General features: G+C 42.9%; 1 protein-coding gene across 1 annotated transcript in view; it reads right to left on the bottom strand.

The window, feature by feature from the left end:
- CDKL2 (cyclin dependent kinase like 2) overlaps window positions 1–21,295 on the bottom strand; it is a 48,553-nt gene that overhangs the window by 8,088 nt on the left and 19,170 nt on the right. The window contains exons 3-8 of the mRNA XM_006018751.2: window positions 15,462–15,656; window positions 14,450–14,628; window positions 12,919–13,031; window positions 11,907–12,046; window positions 10,848–10,936; window positions 2,072–2,201 (exon numbers count right to left, since the gene is read on the bottom strand). Coding sequence (XP_006018813.1) covers window positions 2,072–2,201; window positions 10,848–10,936; window positions 11,907–12,046; window positions 12,919–13,031; window positions 14,450–14,628; window positions 15,462–15,656 — 846 coding nt within the window. The remainder of the gene's footprint in view (window positions 1–2,071; window positions 2,202–10,847; window positions 10,937–11,906; window positions 12,047–12,918; window positions 13,032–14,449; window positions 14,629–15,461; window positions 15,657–21,295) is intronic.

The following is a 21,295-nucleotide window of genomic DNA, read 5'->3' as shown; positions in this document are numbered from 1 at the left end:
GGGGCAGTACAAGGAAGTCAGGATACACTTTGAGAAAACATAAGCACGTGAGTCCTTACAGAAATTGGACACAATGATCCTTTTAAGACGTGACTGGCCTACACATAATTCCTAACTCCAGGCTAGTTTCCAGGTTTTTACTTACAGAAAATCTTCAGGCAGCAGCCTGAGGTCTTTGGTTGATGGTTTCAAAATGCCTGCCGGAAGAAGAGGATGCTCTCCCCTCCCCCTAGGAATTTATCTGGCCAGGTCACCTGATTGACCAGCCTGTACCAAGAAGAAAACCAGGAGATAGAGAGGTCACCCAGGTTGGCCCAAGTGAGGGGCAGAGAGAGGGGGGGTTTTCCACAAGGACTAATGAACCTAGCTCAGGGGCGGGCAATTATTTTGGGCAGAGGGCTGCTTACTGAGTTTCAGCAAGCCATCAAGGGCTGCACGACAGGCAGCTCAGGGCAGATTAATATTAATTTTCTACATTTTTTAGGGGCCCCGCGGGCTGGATAGAATGGCCTGGCGAGCCGCATCTAGCCCCTGGGCCGCATTTTGCCCACCCCTGACCTAGCTCATGGAAACAGACAAGACTGACAGGTAGGACCAACATTAAGCGTTTTGCACTGCACCCAGAAGTTGAGTTGCTAGAGAAAAGGTTCAGTATGCTCTGTATGGATACTAATGGAGAACTGGTACATTAAGACCTTTTGCACCATGTGATTGCTTCAGTGGTCTGTAAACAGCTTTGACTTGCACAGCATAGTTATCTATTTGAGATATAAAAAAATATAGATGGATGGAGGGAAAAGCTAGTTTCCACTAATTTATAAAACTAGCCAATTATTTCTAGTCTTTTTTGAGTTTTTTTTTCAACTACACTTTAAAATGGATAGTTTTTCATAACAGGGTTTTTCTACTTTAAAAGACATTTTTTTCCAACTGCACTTTAGCTGTCAAAGCAATTTTGGCAAGAGAGAAAAACAAAGCTGAACATGGCAAATAAATACTAAAACCCAATATGCAGAGTTTGTCAGAAAGTTAAATCTGATAAATTACAAATATTTTTTGGGGGGTGGGGGAAATCTGGGGAGGGTGATAAACAACAGTTTTCCTAAAAAAAGATGATGAAAGAAAAATGTAAGCAATTCTAGGTCACAGAAATATATTGTCAAGAGTGTTACAGAAGTTATCAGAAAGTGAAGAAGGCTGGCACTTTATCATAGTGGAATGTTGAAATATACAGATATTTTTTCCTGGATACTTAAAGATATAGTGCATATCCATGGAGTGATTTTTAAGAGAGGAAATTAATATAAGTAAGGAACACATATAATCAACTAATCAGGGGTGTTCAGACCACCGGGCACAGAGTTGTGAGATCCACCCCGCTGGGCTCCCCAAAGGTTTGGAAATTTGGCAAAGGAGCAGTGGCAATTAATGCTGCCACTGCTCCTTCACTGCCACATTTACAAGTCTCATAGGCCACATGACATGGCCCTGCATGTGGGATCCAGTCTGCACGTAGAGGGGTAGGTGATGGGGCTCCATCAGACATGCATGGAGCTGTGGTGGTGGGTCCAATCCGGTGCCTGCCAGGCTTACTGGAGGAGGGAAAAGGGCAGGGGGAAAAGGGGTGGAGATGGGGCATGATCCTGACTGCACTGGACTGACGGTAGGTGGTAGGGACCAATCTTGAGCACATTGGGCTGGGCAGGTGGTAAAGGGTTGCGGGGGCCCCAATCTGGAGCACATGGGACAGCTTGGCCTAATCCTGAGAGTGCCAGGCTTGGGGCAGGGAACAGGAATCCTGAGCATGAAGGGCTGGAGACTGGATGGCATGGCCCAATCCTGAGCATGCCAGGCTAGGAGTGGGTGGCAGAGCCTGATCCAGAACTTGTGGGTGGTGGAGCTGGGCGATGGGATCTGATCCTTCACGAGACTGGCTGCAGCCACCACATGATGTCCAGGACGGGGCCTAATTAAGCATGCACTGGGATTGGGCCCACACTGCAGATTCAGACCTACCCTGCTCCAGTCATCCAGCCCACAGAGCAAATAAGCCAGGCACCACTGAACTAACCTGAATAACAAGCATTTTTCTTTCTTCTCCCAAAGATTCATCTTTGTCTTTTTTGATGAATTTTGATTTTTTTTGCAGCTGATGGTCTCTGGCATCTTTCTGAATCTTTAATTTAAGTTCCTGAGCAAATCTGCATTCCAGATATGAAAAAAGACAAACCATAAATCAGTGTCAATTAGCATAAAGCTAAAAACTTAGTATACCTCTAAGGCTAACTAGACTAAATCACTGATGAATAAGAAGTCAAACAAACAAATGAGAAACTGGCTGAACTGAATGTCACATGATTAAGTGTTCCTTAAAGAAAATACTCATTTACCATCACAGACAAACCAATCAATACAAATCACAGGCTTAGACATTGATGCTGAAACACAATAGGTTGTTGATGCGTTGTCCATAGGGAGATATTATCCAACAAAACACGAAGCTGGACACTTGCTGATGAATAAACCCTGAGTCAAGGGTACAGCATCTGTTACTATGGCCGGAAACACACTTTGTGTTCAAGGCCAGTGATTCTCTCTGCCGAATAAACAATTAATGGTGTATTGGCAAATGCCTTCCGTTTTATGGATCAATATTAATGCAGCCAAAGGCACAAAACAGTATAAGTAAGGCAACTTTGCTCTTGCTTTCTGAGACATCATGAGAGCCCCTTGGTGTTGTCATTTTTTCCTAATTAGCATGCTCCAGCAGACTTGATTAATCTAATTAAATGGCTAACTAGCATGCGTCAGAACAGATGCCTGGTGTGTGTATAGGTGCCCAATGAGAGCAGAAGCCAACCCTTCTTAAAGGGAGTGTAATGGGAACCTATGGTTCCTTTTACTGAGAGAAGGCAAAAGTAGGCAGTTAGGAGGAGGGCCAGCCCTAGCACAATAGGCAGCAAGAACCATTTAAAAGAAGAAGTGCCTATTGCTGTGCAAGTAGCACAGCAATAGTATAGCACAAGAGGAACCTAAGGAAGCACCTAGAGAACAACTGTAGGGCTAGCTCGGCTGCTATAGGCCAGCCTGCAGGCTGGGAGTCAAGGCAAGTGCAAAGCACCTGCAGGCTGCTGGGAAGTCACATGACAGAGAGGGGGTAGGGCTCTAGGCATAAAAGCCCTGGTCAGAGAGCAGAGTCCTGCTCTGGAGGCTGAAGGGAAAGGAACTCTGCAGAGGGGCTGCCTGCTGAAGAGGGCCTGCAAGCATGCTATGCCTGGAGATGGCATAAAACCTGAGGCTGAGTCAAGCCAGGGAGTCTAGCCCTGCAAGCTGCAGGATAAAGAGCTCCTGGGCTAGGAAGACAGCAGGAGAATGCCGGGCTGACCCCAGAGCTACTCTGAGGACTGCCAGAACAACACTGGTGCCTCATAAAAGAGCACAAGCCTGAGTAAGGTGAAGCCTTGCTGCAAGGCAGCAGCATAATGTATAGTTTTGGCTGGTGGTTTGTGGTAGGGACTGTGAGGGGTGGTTTTGTAGGTCCCAGCAGGCCCAGGAGTAGGGCTGACGCCTGGGAATAGAGCAGATGGATCAGAGGCCTGGGAGCAAGGCTGGAGCCTGGGAAGGCACAGATGGGGCAAAGGAGCCTAGAAGCCTGATAGGCTTGGGAGCTTGAGGACCGAGGGCCTGGAGCCCAGGCAAAAGCCAAGCTTGGGGCCATAGGGTCCAGAGCCCGAGCAAGGCGGAAGTAGCCCAGAGGTGCAAAACCTGAAGCTAGAGGGCCTGGAGAGCCAGAGTGGGCTCAGTGCCCAGGGCCATGGCAGAGCCACAGCCAAAGCCAGTGGGCCCAGTGCCCGGGAGCAGGGCAGAGACGGGGCCTGGGAATAGGGCGTAGACTGGAGCCCAACAGACAGGTCCAATGCTGTGGGCCTGAGCTAAAAGGTTCAGCAACAGCATAGGGGCAGAGACCAACAAGGTCACAACCCCTCCAAGGAAGACTGACTGGATTAATTGGACAATGACATCTGCGAGGCATGGGCATGGTGTATGGGGAGGTGGGAGTCAAATAATTGGCCATTAAAGCTACAGGTGCCCTGGGGGTATGGATGGACCAAAAGGATCTGCTTAGCTAATGGGCAGACCGGAGACCAGCCAGGTGGGTAGACTTGATTAGGGCTCGGTTTAAGACCCGTGGGCAGCCTTTCTTTAGTTTTCTTCATTAGAACAAAAAGCCTGGCAGGCAAGGAATCGAGGGAAGGTATCTTAGAGAACGATTTGGACAGGAACCATACAATCACCAGGGGTGTCATGGCTACCCCTGGGGCCTGCTCCTGTTAAAGGGACATTAACACCAATTTCACACGCTTCAGAAAATGAAGTCACTTGAAGCATGCAAATAATTTCTACATCATCATTTCGAGTCCTCAGTGTTCGCCATTTTAGAACCAGTCTGCAAAAAAAATGCAAGATGACATACAAGTTTAATTGTGACCAGCTACCCAAATAACTTAATAGGGGATTTGCCTTAGTTTGTTACAAGACAACTAAAACAATAACTTAGTGTGATAAGCATATACTGTACTGGCCTGAGTCAAAGCCAAATGAAGCATTCCATTGATTTAGACTGTGGGAAGGAGCTCTGAATGTTTTCCCAGGATTTAAGTAAACTAGTTCACTCAAACTCTAACTTGCCATGATTATACTATTTTGCAGCAATTCAATAAAATTAATTATAAGTCTGTTTTATTATTTACTCCTCTGGAATTCTTTCACTGATTCTGTTCGAAAACTGAACGTAGCTGACCAAAAACCTCACCCACCTATTTCCAATACATTTGCTGTACATTTCTTATGGCAGCAACTTTATATTTAATGGGCAATTATCATATTTACTTGAATATAAGATGATTCTGATAAGATAACACCTCCTATAATTAGAGCTTATATATGGAAAATTTATAAATGTTATAACTTTCAAGGTATAGAATCTAATTACTGGAGGTTTGCCTTGAATTTGTTCCCTTCCCACTGCTACAGCAGGGAAAATAAATCTGGAGGGTCAGGCAGCCCCCTTGCCCTCTGCCTCCCTACTACTACTTCCTCCTACAGCTCCTTTCCACCCTCCTTACTGTCAGATCCTGCTCTCCCTAAGCACATGGAAGTGAAGATCATATTTGAAAACACTGACCTTGAAACTAAACACAGCTGAAGTAATTTGCATATTGCACTCCTAGACATCGCTCATCCAGAATCAACGCATATTACATTTGTTGAAACTAATGCAAATTTTAGCACGGATAATCCATAAACATATTTTTAAGCAGTACTTTGGCACCTGCTTTATACTTAGTACAAACTATTCATGATATCAATCCAAAGCCAAATGGCTTATGATTTACTGTGCAACTAATTGGGCTGGGCCCTAGCAGAGTCAACAGCATTTTAAGCCTGGGTGATCCCACAGCTTTACCACTGCTCAGTACATGTATGTACTCCAGAAACCCCCACAAAGGATCCACGTGCTAATTTGCCTCCACTCATGACTGGAACTGGGTGATCTTGTCATGAGCCCTGGGATGCTCCAGAAATGTATTTTCAGATGAGGCACAGGACAATCTGGTCTGGTTTCCCTTCACAGAGGGCGGGGCCACACTAATCATATGCAACAGGTTGAGATATGAAGCGACAGAAGAATTCTGGGTGAGCTGTTGATGGCGCCATTTAGCAATGTTTACCAGACATTTAAGGCTGGTGAAGAAAAAGGAATCCTTGGAAACAGAAAAGAATGGTGCAGTTCAGCTGTGCCTGATCTATGCCTTAAAAGTAGAGAAAGGGATCAACAGAGCATTGGTGGGTAAGTAATGGAGAAGGGAGACCCAAATCTCAAAACAATGGCAGTGGTGGCAAGTAAGCATGAGGTGGAAAACGAGCTGAAGAGCAGAAGTGATGATCTGGAGACAGATGGAGAGTGGACAAAGGTAGAGAAGAAAGGAAGACAGAAGGTGACAGCAGGAACAATGGTAAAGTGAAGATGGGAGCAGAGAAGACCAGGAGACAGAGCAGGAGCAGCAGGAGATGGTACATCAGGCGAGATGCAGAGGATGGCAGGAGCATAATGGCAGGATGGCCCACCGGGAGTGGCACAGCAGGAAAATGTGGAATAGACCCCGAGAGAAGCTAAAGAGAAGCAGAGGCTGTGGATAAAGGCAACTTTAACTGGTGATGGGAGGCAGACGGGATTGATGAACAGATATGATTTCCTGGGAAAAGTACTGTTTGTGATTTTCGAAATGAAGGTGGAGCATCTCACCAGCCTGCTTTCTCAAACTGAAAAACTTGGGAACTGACTTGGGATGGAGAAGGGCATGAGAACTTTTGGAAGCAATATACAGAGAAACATGGGAGGGAGGAATTAAGAAGGACAATGTTCATAGCGGGGGGTGGAAATCAAGAGAGAGTGATTATAGTTCAAATATACATGGATTTATTTGAGGCAGAAGATACAGAAAGATAGATAGAAAACTATGTCCAAAAAATCACATTAGTAGAGAAATTAAGGGAAAAATCTGGTACCTGGATGCGGTTTTGGAGGGCATGAGTAATGTTAATACCAGATGAATGGAGCCAAGGTGGGGTGCTGCTCCCAAATCAGGGCACATCGTGGTTTTAAAATGTGCCACACGCAACCAATATGGTGCAGCAAATGCAGAAGAGTGGGACACCTGTCAGCACATTGTCCACTCACAATGTGCTACTGCTGTGAAGGGATGGGGCATAGAGCAGCAGAGGGCCAGGAGTTCCTAAAATGCACTATTTGTAAGGGAGAAGAACACTGCAAGTAGAGTCAGACACCCTAAAGAACAGCAAAATCTGGAGGAGGAGAGCGGAAGAGAGAAGGGGTTGGACACTGAGGTGGAAATGGTGGAAGAAACCCTGAAGGAGGGTAAAACAGAGAAGAAGGGCGTGAATTTTCTGTGACAGACAGTGCATGAGGAAATAGGAGATGGAGTGGAAGGGAAGGAGGGAACAGCAAACTGCTCAGACATGGGTGTGGGGTGGGGAAGAAAGACAACACCCTACAGAAGTAGAGATGGAGTAAGAGGAAGACCCAGAGAAGAGAGACAGAACAGGAAAAGAAAGAAAATACAGGGGCTGAAGACAAGGAAGAAGAAACCTGATAATGAGGGAGGTGAGTCAGAGGAAGACCTGGAGTTTCCTGCCACTAATACCTCTGGGCTCCAGCCTGGACTGGAGACCAGGAGGCGAGAAATGGCTGGGAGGCCCCCATCACCACTACTATTTGTGTAAGGCATGGAACTGTTAGCACAAAAAAAATAAGAAAAAGCAAGGTCATAAGCAGAGTAAAAATATCAGGAGAGGGAAAGGTAAAATGTGTATTATACCTGCATGAGATAAATGTAGTAGAGAGAGACTTTTAATGGAAAGGCTGCTGAAGCATACAGCAGAGTCTGGAGAAGAAACAGGGGCTAAACTAAATACATTTAAAAGCTCCATAATGGGAGTGGGGAACTGAAGGGACTTGGAGAAGTTGGGCCTTCAAACAAGAGAGAAATCAGAGTGCTAGCAATCACACTAGATGCCAAAGGGGAAGGTAATACAGCACAGGAAAAGGTGATGGCAAGGCTACAGCTAATATTTTGGTTATGGTCCAGAAGGACACTGCCCTTTGCTGGAAAAGTGGCGGCATTTAAGCTGTGCCACTGTTGAATATTCTATATACAGGAATTGTATTCCCACTGACACAGCGGCAGACAGCAAAAGTACAGAGGAAAATGTGTGTGTTCTTCTGGAATGCCAAAAGAGCAAGGTTGGCTAGATCCAAACTGTACAAAGCAAGAGAGAGATGGGGGAATAGGAGCCACCAGACTTGGGACTGTTCATCTGCAAAATACGCAAGCGCAATATGCAAGGCAGTAATGGAGGGAAGTGGGGGAAGCAGAGCATGTCGCCCGATTTCCCACAGCTGTCATTTTGAGGAAATGGGGAGTATATCAGACCTCTTGGCTGTGGCAACCACGAATTCGTTACATCAGGATGGAAGGATTCATGCAGTAGTATACAATAGGGAAGGTAGGGCTGGAGGTCCTGAAGGATCATAAGAAATTGATGAAAGCAGAGACAGGATGGCACCAGTTGGTACCTTCTTTCCTTGTCCTTATGTGAAATTATGGGGAGAGGTGGCAGGTAAACAACAAAAAGGCGAACATGCTGACTTAGCACAAATGGTTGTACAAAGTATCTTACCGGTGAGAGAAGTGCAACACAGATGGGACTTGATGAACTAATCAAGGTGCCCAAGGGAGAAATGCAGGAAAGAAGAAACAGTTGCATATGTGTTTCAGGAATATACATATGCAAAGCAGGTGTAGGAAAGGGTCTGCTGCTTTCTGAGTGTCACCAAAATAAACCTGTGATTAGGGTGGGAGATGGTACTATAAAGACTCAGCAAACGGACTGGAGAAACCTTTATTAAGGACTTTATTAGCACGTGTTAAAACTAATTTATGGAAAGTAAGAAACCTCTGGATCTTTAAGGGATTGGCTTTCAATGACATAATGCCAGAAGCTGGGATTGCATGAACTGAAATACTACATTGATTGGGACAAGGAAAAGATTGGAGAGGAAGAGGTGAAGAAGTGGAGGAAAAAAAGGACCAGAGACACTAGTTTCACTAAACCAAGAGAGGACTGATGGGAGGGGCAGAGTTTCAGGTGGTTACTGAGGTAACAGTTTTTTAATTAGATTCTGTATGAAGAAGATTTCTGTAATGGCTTGGTTTTTGTGGGAAGTTGATCTATGTTGTTTAAGGGTTTAATATATGTAGCTGTATGTTTTTGATATGTAGTTGTTTCTGTCCAATAAAGTCTTGGTAAAACAAGGGTGCTCAATATGTGTAACTTTGTAAGCGTAGGGTGATAGGTCTGTTAAATAAATTTGTAAAAATCAGCCTGTTTGCCAAATATGGGCCATGTGTTTTAGTCATGCTCAGTGTTGGCTGCATTTAATCAACTTTCATAATTGGTTTCAACTATTGAGCACATACATGATAGACAGTGCATTTAATGAGATTTCCTTGTATGTGAATGTTAAGACAAGGGTGTAGGTTGTAGCCGTGTTGGTCTAAGGACATAGGCAGACAAGGTTCCTTGGGTGAATCTGATATTTTTATTAGACCAACCCAAATAGTTGGAGAATAGTTATTAACCAAGCTTTTGGGTTCAAAAACCCTTTGTTAGGCTAAGGAAGTTTCAGCAGTTGGTGTGTGCTCTTCCTGGATGGAATGAAAAGTAAACAAGCCAGGGGCTGGGCTGGGGAGTCAGTTGTCAGGCAGATTATAATGTGTCAGAAATCCAATGTCTATATTTATTAAACAACAACTGCGCACCAGAATGAACGCACACCGGAAATCTATCAAAGACAGAAATACCCAATTACCTGTGGGGGCACATTTCTCACAAGAAAACCCTCTCTCTCCAATCTCTCAGTCCTGATCCTCAAAGGAAACTTACACAACACTTCCCAGAGACAAGCCTATGAACTCCACTTCATCAACCTCCTGGATACTATAAATCATGGACTAAATATAGACATTGGATTTATGACATATATATTATATACAGTATATAATATATACGGGAGGGTGAGCCCTTCCGCGTATAATTTTTTTAATATATGTTTGACTAAAATTGATAAAAGCAGTCATATATATATATATATATATGATATTTTATATTCCACTTGGAAGAGGCTCAAAGCCTAAATGGCTGAAGACAGGTAATCACTAAAAATCAGCTTCCAACACAGATGTGTGCGTTAAACAGCCAGGCCCTTCCAGACAATGGCTAATTTACATTTGCATTTTAAAAGAAGGTGCCAAAAGAAAAACACTTGGTTTTTCAGGCTATTTGAGGGAAGGACATTTCTCATAGTGGGGAACTTGAGGAAGAGACAGTAATTTGGGATACTTGATTAGTAATCTTCATGTCTGAAAAGAAGCAAATATTCTCCTGGTCTTAATTAGATCAGAAAATACTTCTGCTCTGTTAAATAAATATACTTGGGGGGAGGGGGAAAGGGGCAGGACGTTATATGCATAGGAAAGGCTCCCTGAAAATCCAACGGACAATGTCTGTAAATGGACAGATAAGAAACTTTACTTAAGATTTGTCTCAAGAACAAGGTCAGGGTCTTTAGTTTTCCTGGACATATGGAAACACTGGAGTCCCTCAGCTAGTGAGCTGAGTAGAAATTGCATTCTTGGATTTGAGGTGGGGTAAGAACAGGTTATTGTTCTGATTATTTCCTTTTGTTTGTTTGTTCTTATATTTCTGTATCTCAGTATATGGTGACTGATCTCTTATGTTTGCTGTTATTTTAATAATAAATATATTTTTTCTTTTACAACTTACTTATTGTTAGTGTATGTGTGATTTCAGAGCCTCTGACCATACAGTCAGGCCACCTCCAGAAGGTGGACTCATCTTTTCTGAGTGCATGGCCTGACATGGGCATGACTTTTACCTGGCAAAATCCCCTCTGCTAAACGCTGGTAAGACCTGGGTGAAGCAGGTAAAGCTGAGGCACCCTAGCTCAGGGAGGTAACTTCTGGAACATCTCAGTCCATTCTTAGCAGTCAAGGAGCAGACAGCAGAGAGGGGTTTGGGGCAGAAGGGCACCCTGAGAATGTGAGAACACCCTGGGAGTTTCTTTCAAAAAATGCACCCTTGCCTTCATTCAGGGCTAGGATGTGTCATAAACATAACACACCACTGAGTTATTTCATTCTCATGTATGGCTATTTTGAGCAAGAAACACACAAACAATTTACCTCTCAGCAAATCCATCTTTGTTAAAAAAATCACACTGCAGCAGCTCAGCACAGGATGGTCGTTTGTCTGGATCAATCTGCAAACATTTCTAAGAGACCAGTAAGTTAATATACAATAAAACCTAAAGGAAAGATCTTTAAATGTCTAAACAAAGTTATTAAAGAGAGCGATTAAGGGGAAAAAAAAGAAAATAAGGGAAAACAAAAGGCCAAAAATTAAAGGAGGACCCACTTCTAGAGCATGCTTCAGTGATATGACCCAGAAAAGAGACTGGAAGTAATTAACAATTTTTGCCAGACACTTTACCCTTGGTCCATGAGAATGTACTGACAGACATCAATTAGCTTTATCCCAAATTGTAACACTAGCTTTCATTTGAGCTTTTTGGCAAAATCTTTACATTATATACAATGCTAAATATTTTAGAACAAGTTTCAAAACCAAACATGCTGCACTATTTGACCAACAAAAAATTATGTTCTACAGGAAAAGAACCAGCAATGTTCACTGTATAGTTCCCCAAAACTAGAAGTCTAAATAGGCACAAACAAAAAGGAGGGTTTTTTGGTTTGGTTTTTTTGTTTTGTTTTGTTTTTTTAAGGTGTTCTTGTAAGAGAAACAAATCATTCAAAGATGAAAGTGAGGGGTTGTCTCCCATCTACTCTCACCCACCTGCAATGGACAGGCCTAGTTTCTTCCTTTCTCTATAGGGACTCTTGGAGTTAGAGAGGTGCATATATGGCCTGCTGAGTATGCATCCTGAACATAGCTAGGTCTAGGGAGAGAAACTTGCATTGTCACACAATACACAAAGGCAAAAGGCATTATAGTGTAATAGAGTATGTGTGTATTATGGGGTGTTGGTTGTAGCTGTGTTGGTCTAAGGACACAGGCAGACAAGGTTCTTTGGCTAAATCTGGTATCTTTTATTAGACCAACTAAAATAGTTGGAAAATCCTTCTTTGCAAGCTTTTGGGTACAAACACTCTTCTTCAGGAAGAGAAGGTAAAAGAGGAAAACTAATATGCGAACAATGCATTTCCAAAATAATCAGTTACCTTTGCTAAATCTAAAATGGCAGCGGAGAGCTTGGGATAACGTCTTGCGAGAGGTTCAACCTCCTTGACTTCAGGCAGCCTCACTCCAGCAAACAGTGGATTTTTGTAGAACAGCTCTTGATGCCTTAGGGTTAAATTACCTAGAATCATGAGATATATTGAGGCTGAGACAAGAAACACACCCAGGAAGCTCAGAACAGACCTGCATTTCATGTCAGCTGTCAAGGTACCAGCACCTGTGAATGGTGCCATTGTTTTGTACTTGCCAAGCTCTGCAGGGTGATTAAGTCAGATATTCTGTATCTGCAGTCTACTAGGTAGTCAAGGTGAACTGAGAAGTCTGCTCTGGGAGGGAAACCCTTAACCAAAGAGCTTTGGCACAGAAGAGGTAACCCACCTTTTGGCCCAGAGTAACCTAAGGGTCCAAGACCCTTAACCAGAGCCTTTGTGGATACAACTTTATAAATACAGAGATACAGTTTATAGCTACAGGTAACCTGTTTCTGAAGAGTGCAAAGGAAGTAGGGATCTGAAAATACATCTGTTGCAACACCCCAGTAAAACTTAATCAAGCCCCCAGCTCCTTTCAGCTCCTAGCAGCTGCATTTGATCCAGGCGTTCAGCTCTGGACTTGGCAAGAAAAGCCAGCTGTGCAGGGATGATGATTCTCACTCAGTGGAGAGAACAGACAGGCATGAGTGTTCCAGCACTGCTAGAAGCTCTCTCACAGGGGCTGCAGCTGTGTCACACTTGACCCTGACTGTTCAGTCCGTGCAATATGCAAGGCCCCTGCATGATGTGGCCTCTCCTTTTTCTCTCTGTGCTACACCTTATCTTGGCAGAATGAGCCTTCTTGCTGCAGCCAAAATGGGTGTGCTGGGTGGGGCAGACTGAAGCCATGGGAAGTTCCTGCTGTTTGCCTATGCTCTTCCAAGCACCACACTTTACTTGCTATCCAAAACTACCATTTAAACCTGTCAGCTAAATACAGGGAAATGGCATGCACCCTTACCCAGGCACTTCATAATATGATACAGCTGGTCAATATCTGAGTCACCAGGGAACAGGGGCTCTCCTGTAAGCATTTCTGTTACCAGACAGCCAATGGCCCACACATCAACAGCCCTGAAAGAAAAATGCTGTGAGCAGAACTGTCAAACCCAGTACGATCATCTTGGTGTAGCTTTGTCACTCTGCTTGAACTAAAGGCCACTGCAGGCTGCCAGCAGAAAGCATCAGTGAATGAGATAAGGCAGTGGTTTTGTAGATGGTCATTTCCAAGTCTGATATCAAATATTTTTAAGCAAGCACTGAAAAGTGACCATCTACTTGATTTTGACCTTAGTTCATGAAAGATGCCAATTACGTTAATGTAAGATAACATGTAACTGTATTTCTACCCTTATCAGGCAAAAGACAGGGCAGGATGGTGATTTAGAGATTACCTTGTTCAGAAATATACGTATGTTTTTGTAGGCAACAGACTATTTCATCAGATGCTAATGAACAGGCTATGGAAGCCCTAATTAGGGTAGTTGTTTATCCTGGTAGGCATGTTGCAAGTGTCATTCTAATTATGGTGAAAAAGCTTCACCGTGGATGTGATATACCTGACTAACAATGCTAAAAGAGTGCTCAAACTGTAATTTAAGTGGGAAAACATATCAACCATGCTTCTTCAGGAGTCTGTCCCACTGATGTCTGCCCCTAATGATATGCAGGATGGGATGGAGTGCACAGTGCAAATTTGCAAATGACAGCAAATTTGTAGGGTTGCAGGTATGAAAGCAGGATTAGGATTCAGAATGACCTTGATGAACTGGAAAAACAATCCAGTGTGGGTGTAGCCCTGGCTCAGTTCTCCACTGGCAGAAAGCTGTACCTGCGCTGCAGGCAGGGGGTAGGAGAGAAATGATGGCAATACAGGCGCAGCTTCCAGCTGTCCAGTCCCAATGAAGTTCCTCACTGCCCAGCCCCAGAACAGGCATGGGCAACAATAAAGCCTTCCTGCTCTGTGAGCCGGGTCCAGTGGCTTCACAGTCCAGATCCAGCCCACAGGCCATATGTTGGTGGTGTAAGAAATATGATTTACAAGAAGAGTTTGGAAGAACTGGGATTATTTAGTCTGGAGAACAGAAGATGGAAGGGGGATATGATAACAGTTTTCAAATACCTGAAGAGTGGTTACAAAGAGGATAGTAATATATTCTTAACTGTGGCAACCAGGAATAGAACAAGTAACAGTTTCAAACTGCAACAAGGGAAATTTAGGTTGGATATTGGAAACTACTCTCTCACTATGAGGGCAATTAAGCATTGGAATAGATTACCTAGAGAGATTATGGAATTGTTTTCCTTGAAAGTTTTCAACAGCAAGTTAGACAAACACGTGAATGAGATTGTTTGGACAAGGAATGATCCTGCCTTGAGCAGGGGATTGGACTGGCTGAATCTCAAGAGGTCATCTCTATTTCTCTATGATTCAATTATTTGTCTGACAGGTACAGAAAAGTCTCTACAAACTCTTCTCCGAATGTTCTTACTTGCCATACTTGAGATCTCCAACTAACAGTTCTGGAGCTCTGTACCACCGGGTAGCCACATAGTCTGTGTAAGCTTCTCCAGGAGCTGCCAGTGTGCGAGCAAAGCCAAAATCACAGAGTTTCACAACTCCTGACTGGGAGACCAATATATTTTCTGGTTTAATGTCTCTGTGTATGATCTGAAAAGAAAAGCAAAAACAGGAGGACAATTTTTATATTTCTGCACCAAGTTTACTCTTTGGCATGTATGGGAGGACTGAGATTTGCACATTTTGTGTCTCCAGAAGCACTGCACAAATGTGTGTGAATTCTAAACTGTATATTCTCAATAGAAAAAGTGTGTGCGCACCCAACTGTAGATTTTAAACAAGCACTTACCCACCACAAAAATTTCATTACCACAAGTTACCTCTCTGTTTTTGAACATATGACCCTTTCCATACATTTAGGGGAAAGAAGTTGAAAGTAGAGGGCTGAGACATTTAAATAGTGGAAATGGTAATAGCTGTTTACTAGATCTCATTACATTTCAATATTGAAGGCAATATTGACTCAGGCATGCCTACCAATTTATGTGGGATTCACCTGCTCCAAGTCTTCGCACTTAATTAATGCTCCTTACTTTGTTAGTCAGAGCTGATCTTCACATCATCTTAAGGCTTGTTACACTGGTAACACAGAGCCTTTGCCTCTAACAGCCGTCTTAGAAATGAGAGGACCTAGTTAATTTCAAGACTTCTACTAATAAAGCACCATCCATGGTTGAAATGGGCTAGATTAACCATCCACCCTTTATGGGGTGGGATTTTTAATTGCCAAATGAGCCTGCTATATGCTGCTGAGACCATACTATCATGTTTGTGCCCTAATTACATTTCTTTCTAGCTAAGGCTCTACTTAAAATAAGCATCTTAGCAGCTAGAATCCATCTACTCATGTTATGTTTAGAGAGAGAATGTGAGCACAAAAGGGAGCGTAAGCAGAAAGGCAAGAGAACCTCTGGCATACTTACATTGTGACTGTGACAAAATCCTATTCCTTTTATAATCTGAAATAAGTATTTCCGAACTCTGCTGTAATCAAGTCCATTGGGAAACAGCTGAAGGTCATCCAGGATTGTGTGATCCACAAATTCAAACACCAAATACCACCGCTTCTTCTTTTTACACACTTCCAGCAGGTTCACCAGGTTCTCATGCCTTAGTTGCTGTTATCAAACAACAAAAACATTCTGTGAGGATACTTCAACATTTAACGGTAGAGACACAGAGCCTGAAAACTTAACTGCAAAGTAAATGGTCTCCCAGGCATTCTTTGGTTAACATGGTCCTCCACACTCATTTATGTTTAACATTGGATCACTGGGTTTCCTAAATAAAACAATCTTATTTTTGTAAGTCAAAAAGGAGCACAGAATACATTTTACTGCAGTCAGGGAAGACTAAACAAAAAAAAAAAAAAAAAACTGTGAATATATATCCTTATTTAGCTTAAAGTGGTCATCTCTGTATTGTATTTCCAAACTCCATCTCCCCTCTTTGCCAAAGAGTTCACGGAAAAGGGACTGAGATCTCTACAGGTCACGTGCGATGCTTAAGAATACTCAGTTAAGGGCACTGGCATTAACATAACCCCTAATGCTGCAAAGACTTAGGCTGCGGACAAACATAACATTCGAACATTTTCAAGTGCCTTTGAAATACTTCAAAGGGACAGCTGTACAGATGTACCTGCCATCTGAAGGGTTCCAAAAATGTCCAAAATAGCATCTCTTAAAATTACTTATCCTCTTTTGAAGTGCCTCATTTCCTGTTATACCTGCACAGGAACAAGGGATCCCTCCAGAACTGCATAGTTAGAGATGCACCCAGAAAAAAAGAAAGAAAGAAAAATTCGGGGAAATAAATATTTTTTTCTGAGGGCTCTTGTTTTTTTCCGGAAAAATTGGAAAAATCGAAATCTTTTGGAAAAAATAAAAAAAAAAACCCTCTTATGAAATATTTTCTTTTGAATGATGAATAAAATGTTTAAGACTAGGTGTTCATATATTGCTGCTCTTTACTCCCCAAAAAAGTTTTTAATAACTATGTAATAGGAAGACTTTTATGTAAAACTATCTACAGTATCAGATCATTACAATTCCTGTACACCAAGGACAAGCAGTACAGTACAACTCTCAAATGCAAGAGCAAGATGCATTTCTGCCCCCAGGGGCACTGCCATTTTCACAAGAGAAGAAAGAAGGATTCAGTGCCTTCTTTGGTTGTGGACTTCCTCTATCGCTGACTTTTGATCTAGAGGTTGGTGGATCTGCTCCTGTCCTCCTGACTAGGCCTCAAAAGGCTGGGAGTGGACACTGGCAGCAGCGTCCATTCATTGCTTCCTGCCAGTATGCATTTAAATTACTAAGACCATCATACCGTTTGCCCAGCAGACATTCCTGGAGCAAGCCTCTTTTAGAGTCAGAATATCAACATGTAACGCAATCTGTGCAAGGAAAAATCAACGAAACACTGTGCCTTGCAGTACTTACAGACAGATGGGCAAATGTGTGGGGAGAAGGAATCATAAACTTTGTGATAATAACACTTCAACCAGTTTTTTACAGAACCACTGAAACATGAAAGAACAGGCATACTGTAGAGTATCTCAGTAGTAAAATATGTGAAGTCCTACAGAAGATTGGGAGTGGTAAAGTACTTGCTTTGCTGACTGACAATGCAAGCAACATAAAAGCAGCATGGGACATCATAATGGATACATATCCACATATTACTGCTTTAGGATGTGCATCCCATGGGCTAAACTTGCTTCTTAATGACATCATGAAGTTGGACACTTTGCAAAAGATCTATAGAAGAGCAAAATAAGTTATAAAACATGTAAAAGCTACTCATATTGTAGCTGCAGTCTTCAAGAAGAAGCAGGAAGAAAAGAATGCAAAGAATCAAATAGTGACACTCAAACTCTATAGTAAAACTAGATGAGGTGGAGTGGTGATCTCATTTGAAAATTTACATAAAAACAAAGAAGCTCTTCAAGAAACAGTAATAATTGAGGATCTGAAAGTACCCAGAAGTGTAAGGAAAACTGTACTTGATGAGGATGTCTTCTGGGTTCAGCTGCAGAACTACCAGAAGATTCTAAAGCCGTTTCTTCAGCAATCACTGCAGCTGAATCAGACGATGCACTTTTGTTAGACATTCCTTACCAAATGGCCCAGATAAAAATCAACTGTTTTTGAGAATCTAAGTGTATCTCTGCTTACAAGTACAGAAGAAAGAAAAGTGAAAGACTTTATTAACAGACGGGAAAAATTTTGTTGCCAGTCAATTCATGCTGCTGCAAATCTCTTGGATCCAAGATTCAAAGGCAGAAATGTTAGTGATGATAGCACTGCTACTGCATTTGACTGGATTACAAAACAAGCAACACACTTAGGACTTGATATTGGAAAGGTACTTTCAAATGTTGCAGAATACAGAACACCTTCAGGTATTTGGTCCAGGAATGCAATCTGGGACTCTGCCAAGCATATCCCTCCTGCAACATGGTGACAAGGCCTTTGAACAATACAGCCTCTGACTCTGTGCTTCTCACCTGCTTCAGATTCCTCTGTCTTCTGTAGCAGGCGAAAAAAACTGGTCTAGGTTTGGAAATACTCGCACCAAATCAAGAAATAAACTAACATGTGAAGGAGTAGAGAAGCTTGTCTCAATCCTGACATATGTTTAGTTTTCTGAAGTCCACGAAGAAGATAAAAATGAAGGATCAGAAACTGTTGATAGCGATAACTCAGAAAATAAGACTGATTAGCAGGGATCCTGGTTTTCTCTGATAAAAAAATAGCACATTCTCTGATAAAACAATTCAAGTTCTCTGATAAAACCCCCAAATTTCTTTGTTTGACTATTATGTTGATGGTTTCTTCTATTTTCAACTTTAATTTTTGCCCGCTTCTCATTAACTGGCAAAAACTAAGAGATGCTAGGTTCCTTAGAGTTCAGCAGCTTATAGCTCCATTTGTAACAAAAATTAAAAACATTTAAAAAGTAAATGTAATTAGTAAATTTGTAATTATTATCTGAATAAACTATACTTTTAAATTTCATAAATATACCAAACATGGTAATTTTATGAACAAACCAAGTTATATATAATACATGTTATGTTCTTAAAGTAGCAAAGTGAATTTAGATCTGTAAAAAGTGCTAAGAAAATATGTATTGCATATATTTAAATTTTTCCCAAAACTTCTGTTTGTCTCCCAAAAAAAGGGGAAAAAATGTTTTTTTTCCATGGCTTCAAAATTTCTGGAAATTTTACATCTCTACCCACAGTGCTCTGCTCTCTCTCCCCTTCCCCCATCAGGCATGTAGGGAGAGAAAGGCATGTGCTGGGTCCTGGTACACTGCCCGGTGCTGCTACCCTGCCTCCCAGAGTACCAGAAACAGCAGTGCCTGGAGTCCTGGGGCTCCCAGCACTTAGGGTGATGCTAGTACCCCAGCCTCTGATGGAATCATAGAAAAGCAGGGCTGAAAGGAATCTTCATAAGTCATCTTGTTCAACCTCATCCTTCACCAGAGGCTGGGTCACCCCTGTCTAAACCATCCTATTGCAATCTGTTGTCTAACTTATTAGTAAAACTAAACAGTCAACTCTGACACGCAGTCACACAGCATAACATTATAACCAGACACAAGTACATAAGAACATAAGAAGTGCCATACTGCATCAATGGTCCATGATCCATCAAGCCCAGTATTCTGTCTCTGTGGCAGAAAGGGATTCTGTAGAAGGACAGCATCAAACCAGCTCTCTCTAGTGATCTATCCTTTATTCAATATCCTCACTGGCATCCACCATTACTGGGCTAGAGATGCCAGAGGAAACATTTCCAACCATTCTGTTCAATAACCATTAATAGGTCTATCAATCATGAATTTATCCAGTCCCTTTTGAACCTGGCTATGTTATCTGCCTCCTGTGGCAATGAGTTCCACAAGTTAACTATGCATTGCATAAAAAATGTCTCTTGTTAGGTTTAAACCCATTACCTACTAATTCCAATGGGTGCCTCCTCATTCTAGCATTTTGGGACTTGGTGAACAACAGTTCCCTGTTGACTTGGTCCACACCTTTCATAATTTTACAGACCATTATATCTCTCACCCCCCACCCCGCAACAACCCTTTCCTTTCCAAACTGAAGACTGGTAGTTATTTTAGTGTCACCTGGTATGGCAACTGCTCCAGGTCCCTGATCATTTTGGTTGACCTTTTCTGTACCTTTTCTAATTTGACTACATCCTTTTTCAGATGTGGGGACCCCACAGCATTCAAGATGAGGGTGCACCATAGATTTGTATAGTGGCATGATGATGTTCTCCATTTTGTTTTCAGTTCCCTTCTTAATGATGCCCAACATTTTACTGGATTTTTGGTCACTGCTGCACGCTGAACTGATGTTTTTGACAGCTGTCTACAGTGACTCCAAGGTTTCTTTCCTGAGTTGTAACAGCTAGGTCAGAACCCAACATTCTGTACTATGTGATTGAGGTTATTTTCCTCCAGGTATATTATCCTATATTCATCAGTCATAGAGAAGTAGGGCTGGAAGGGACCTCCAGAGGTCATCTAGTCCAACCCTTGCCTAAGGGTTGGACTAGATCAAACCATAATTTCAACTCTACATAAGCCTGCCATCAACCCTGACAAAACACAGACCTAGCACCCAAACCTGCCCGAGGTAAACCAGAGGAACAATGACAACTAATGTCCTGCTTCCGTAAAGTTTTAACAATATATGCTCAAAAGATCCCAGGTAGAGAGCCCGGCCCGCTGCCGCAGAGGAAGGCAACCCCCGCCCCCCAGTCCATATCAACTTAACCATGGGGAAAAATTCCTTCCTGACCCAATACAGCCACTGGTCTGACCCTAACCAGAGCGGCAAGACCCTCTAACTAGGAACCTCCATCTTCGGTCCCAGCAGAAGCACTGATATACCCCAGTCAACAGCCCCAGTCCTGGCTGTAGCCAATACCCAATGCCTTTGGGAAGGGTTAAAAAAAACACCCTGACATATATAGAACCATAGAATAGAAGGATCAGAAGGGACCTATAAGATCACTGAGTCTAGTCCCCTGCCATGGGCAGGAGGTGATTGGGCTCAAACTAGCTGAACAAGGTGCCTGTCCAGCCTTCTCTTGAACACACCTCCAGGAATGGCAACTGCGCCATCTCTGCTGGGAGTGTGTTCCAGATTCTAGATACCCTTACAGAAAAAAAGTTTTTCCTTATGTCCGGCCTAAATTTTTCCCCAACTAGCTTTTGTCCATTTGACATTGCCCTCCCTAGGGGCACCTTTCTGAAGAGTTTCTCCCCTAGATCTCAGTGTTCACCCCCGAAATATCTGTAGGCAGTTATCAGGTCACCTCTCAGTCTTTTCTTACTCAGGCTGAACAAACCCAGTTCCTGGAATCTCTCTTCATAGGGCTTATCCCCCAGGCCCTTGATCATGCGGGTGACCTTTCTCTGTACCCTTTTGAGCTTATCCATGTCCTTCTTGAAGTGTGGTGCCCAGAACTGGACACAGTACTCCAGCTATGGTCTTACCAACACCGAGTAGAGGGAGAGAAGCACCTCTGTATCTATTGGCAACACACTCGTTGATGTATGCCAGAGTTCTGTTTGCCCTGTTGGTGACTTCATTGCACTGTTGGCTCATTCATCCTCAGGTCAATTGTCACCCCCAGGTCCCTTTCAGATGCGGTGTCAGCCAGTGGACCACCGCCCATCGTGTAGGTGTGGTGAAGGTTCTTTCTATAGCAGAAAAAGGGGGGGGGGG

This window comes from Alligator sinensis, unplaced genomic scaffold, assembly GCF_000455745.1.
Source record: "Alligator sinensis unplaced genomic scaffold, ASM45574v1 scaffold222_1, whole genome shotgun sequence".
NCBI lineage: Eukaryota > Metazoa > Chordata > Crocodylia > Alligatoridae > Alligator > Alligator sinensis.
This window is presented reverse-complemented; position numbering and strand designations above follow the sequence as displayed.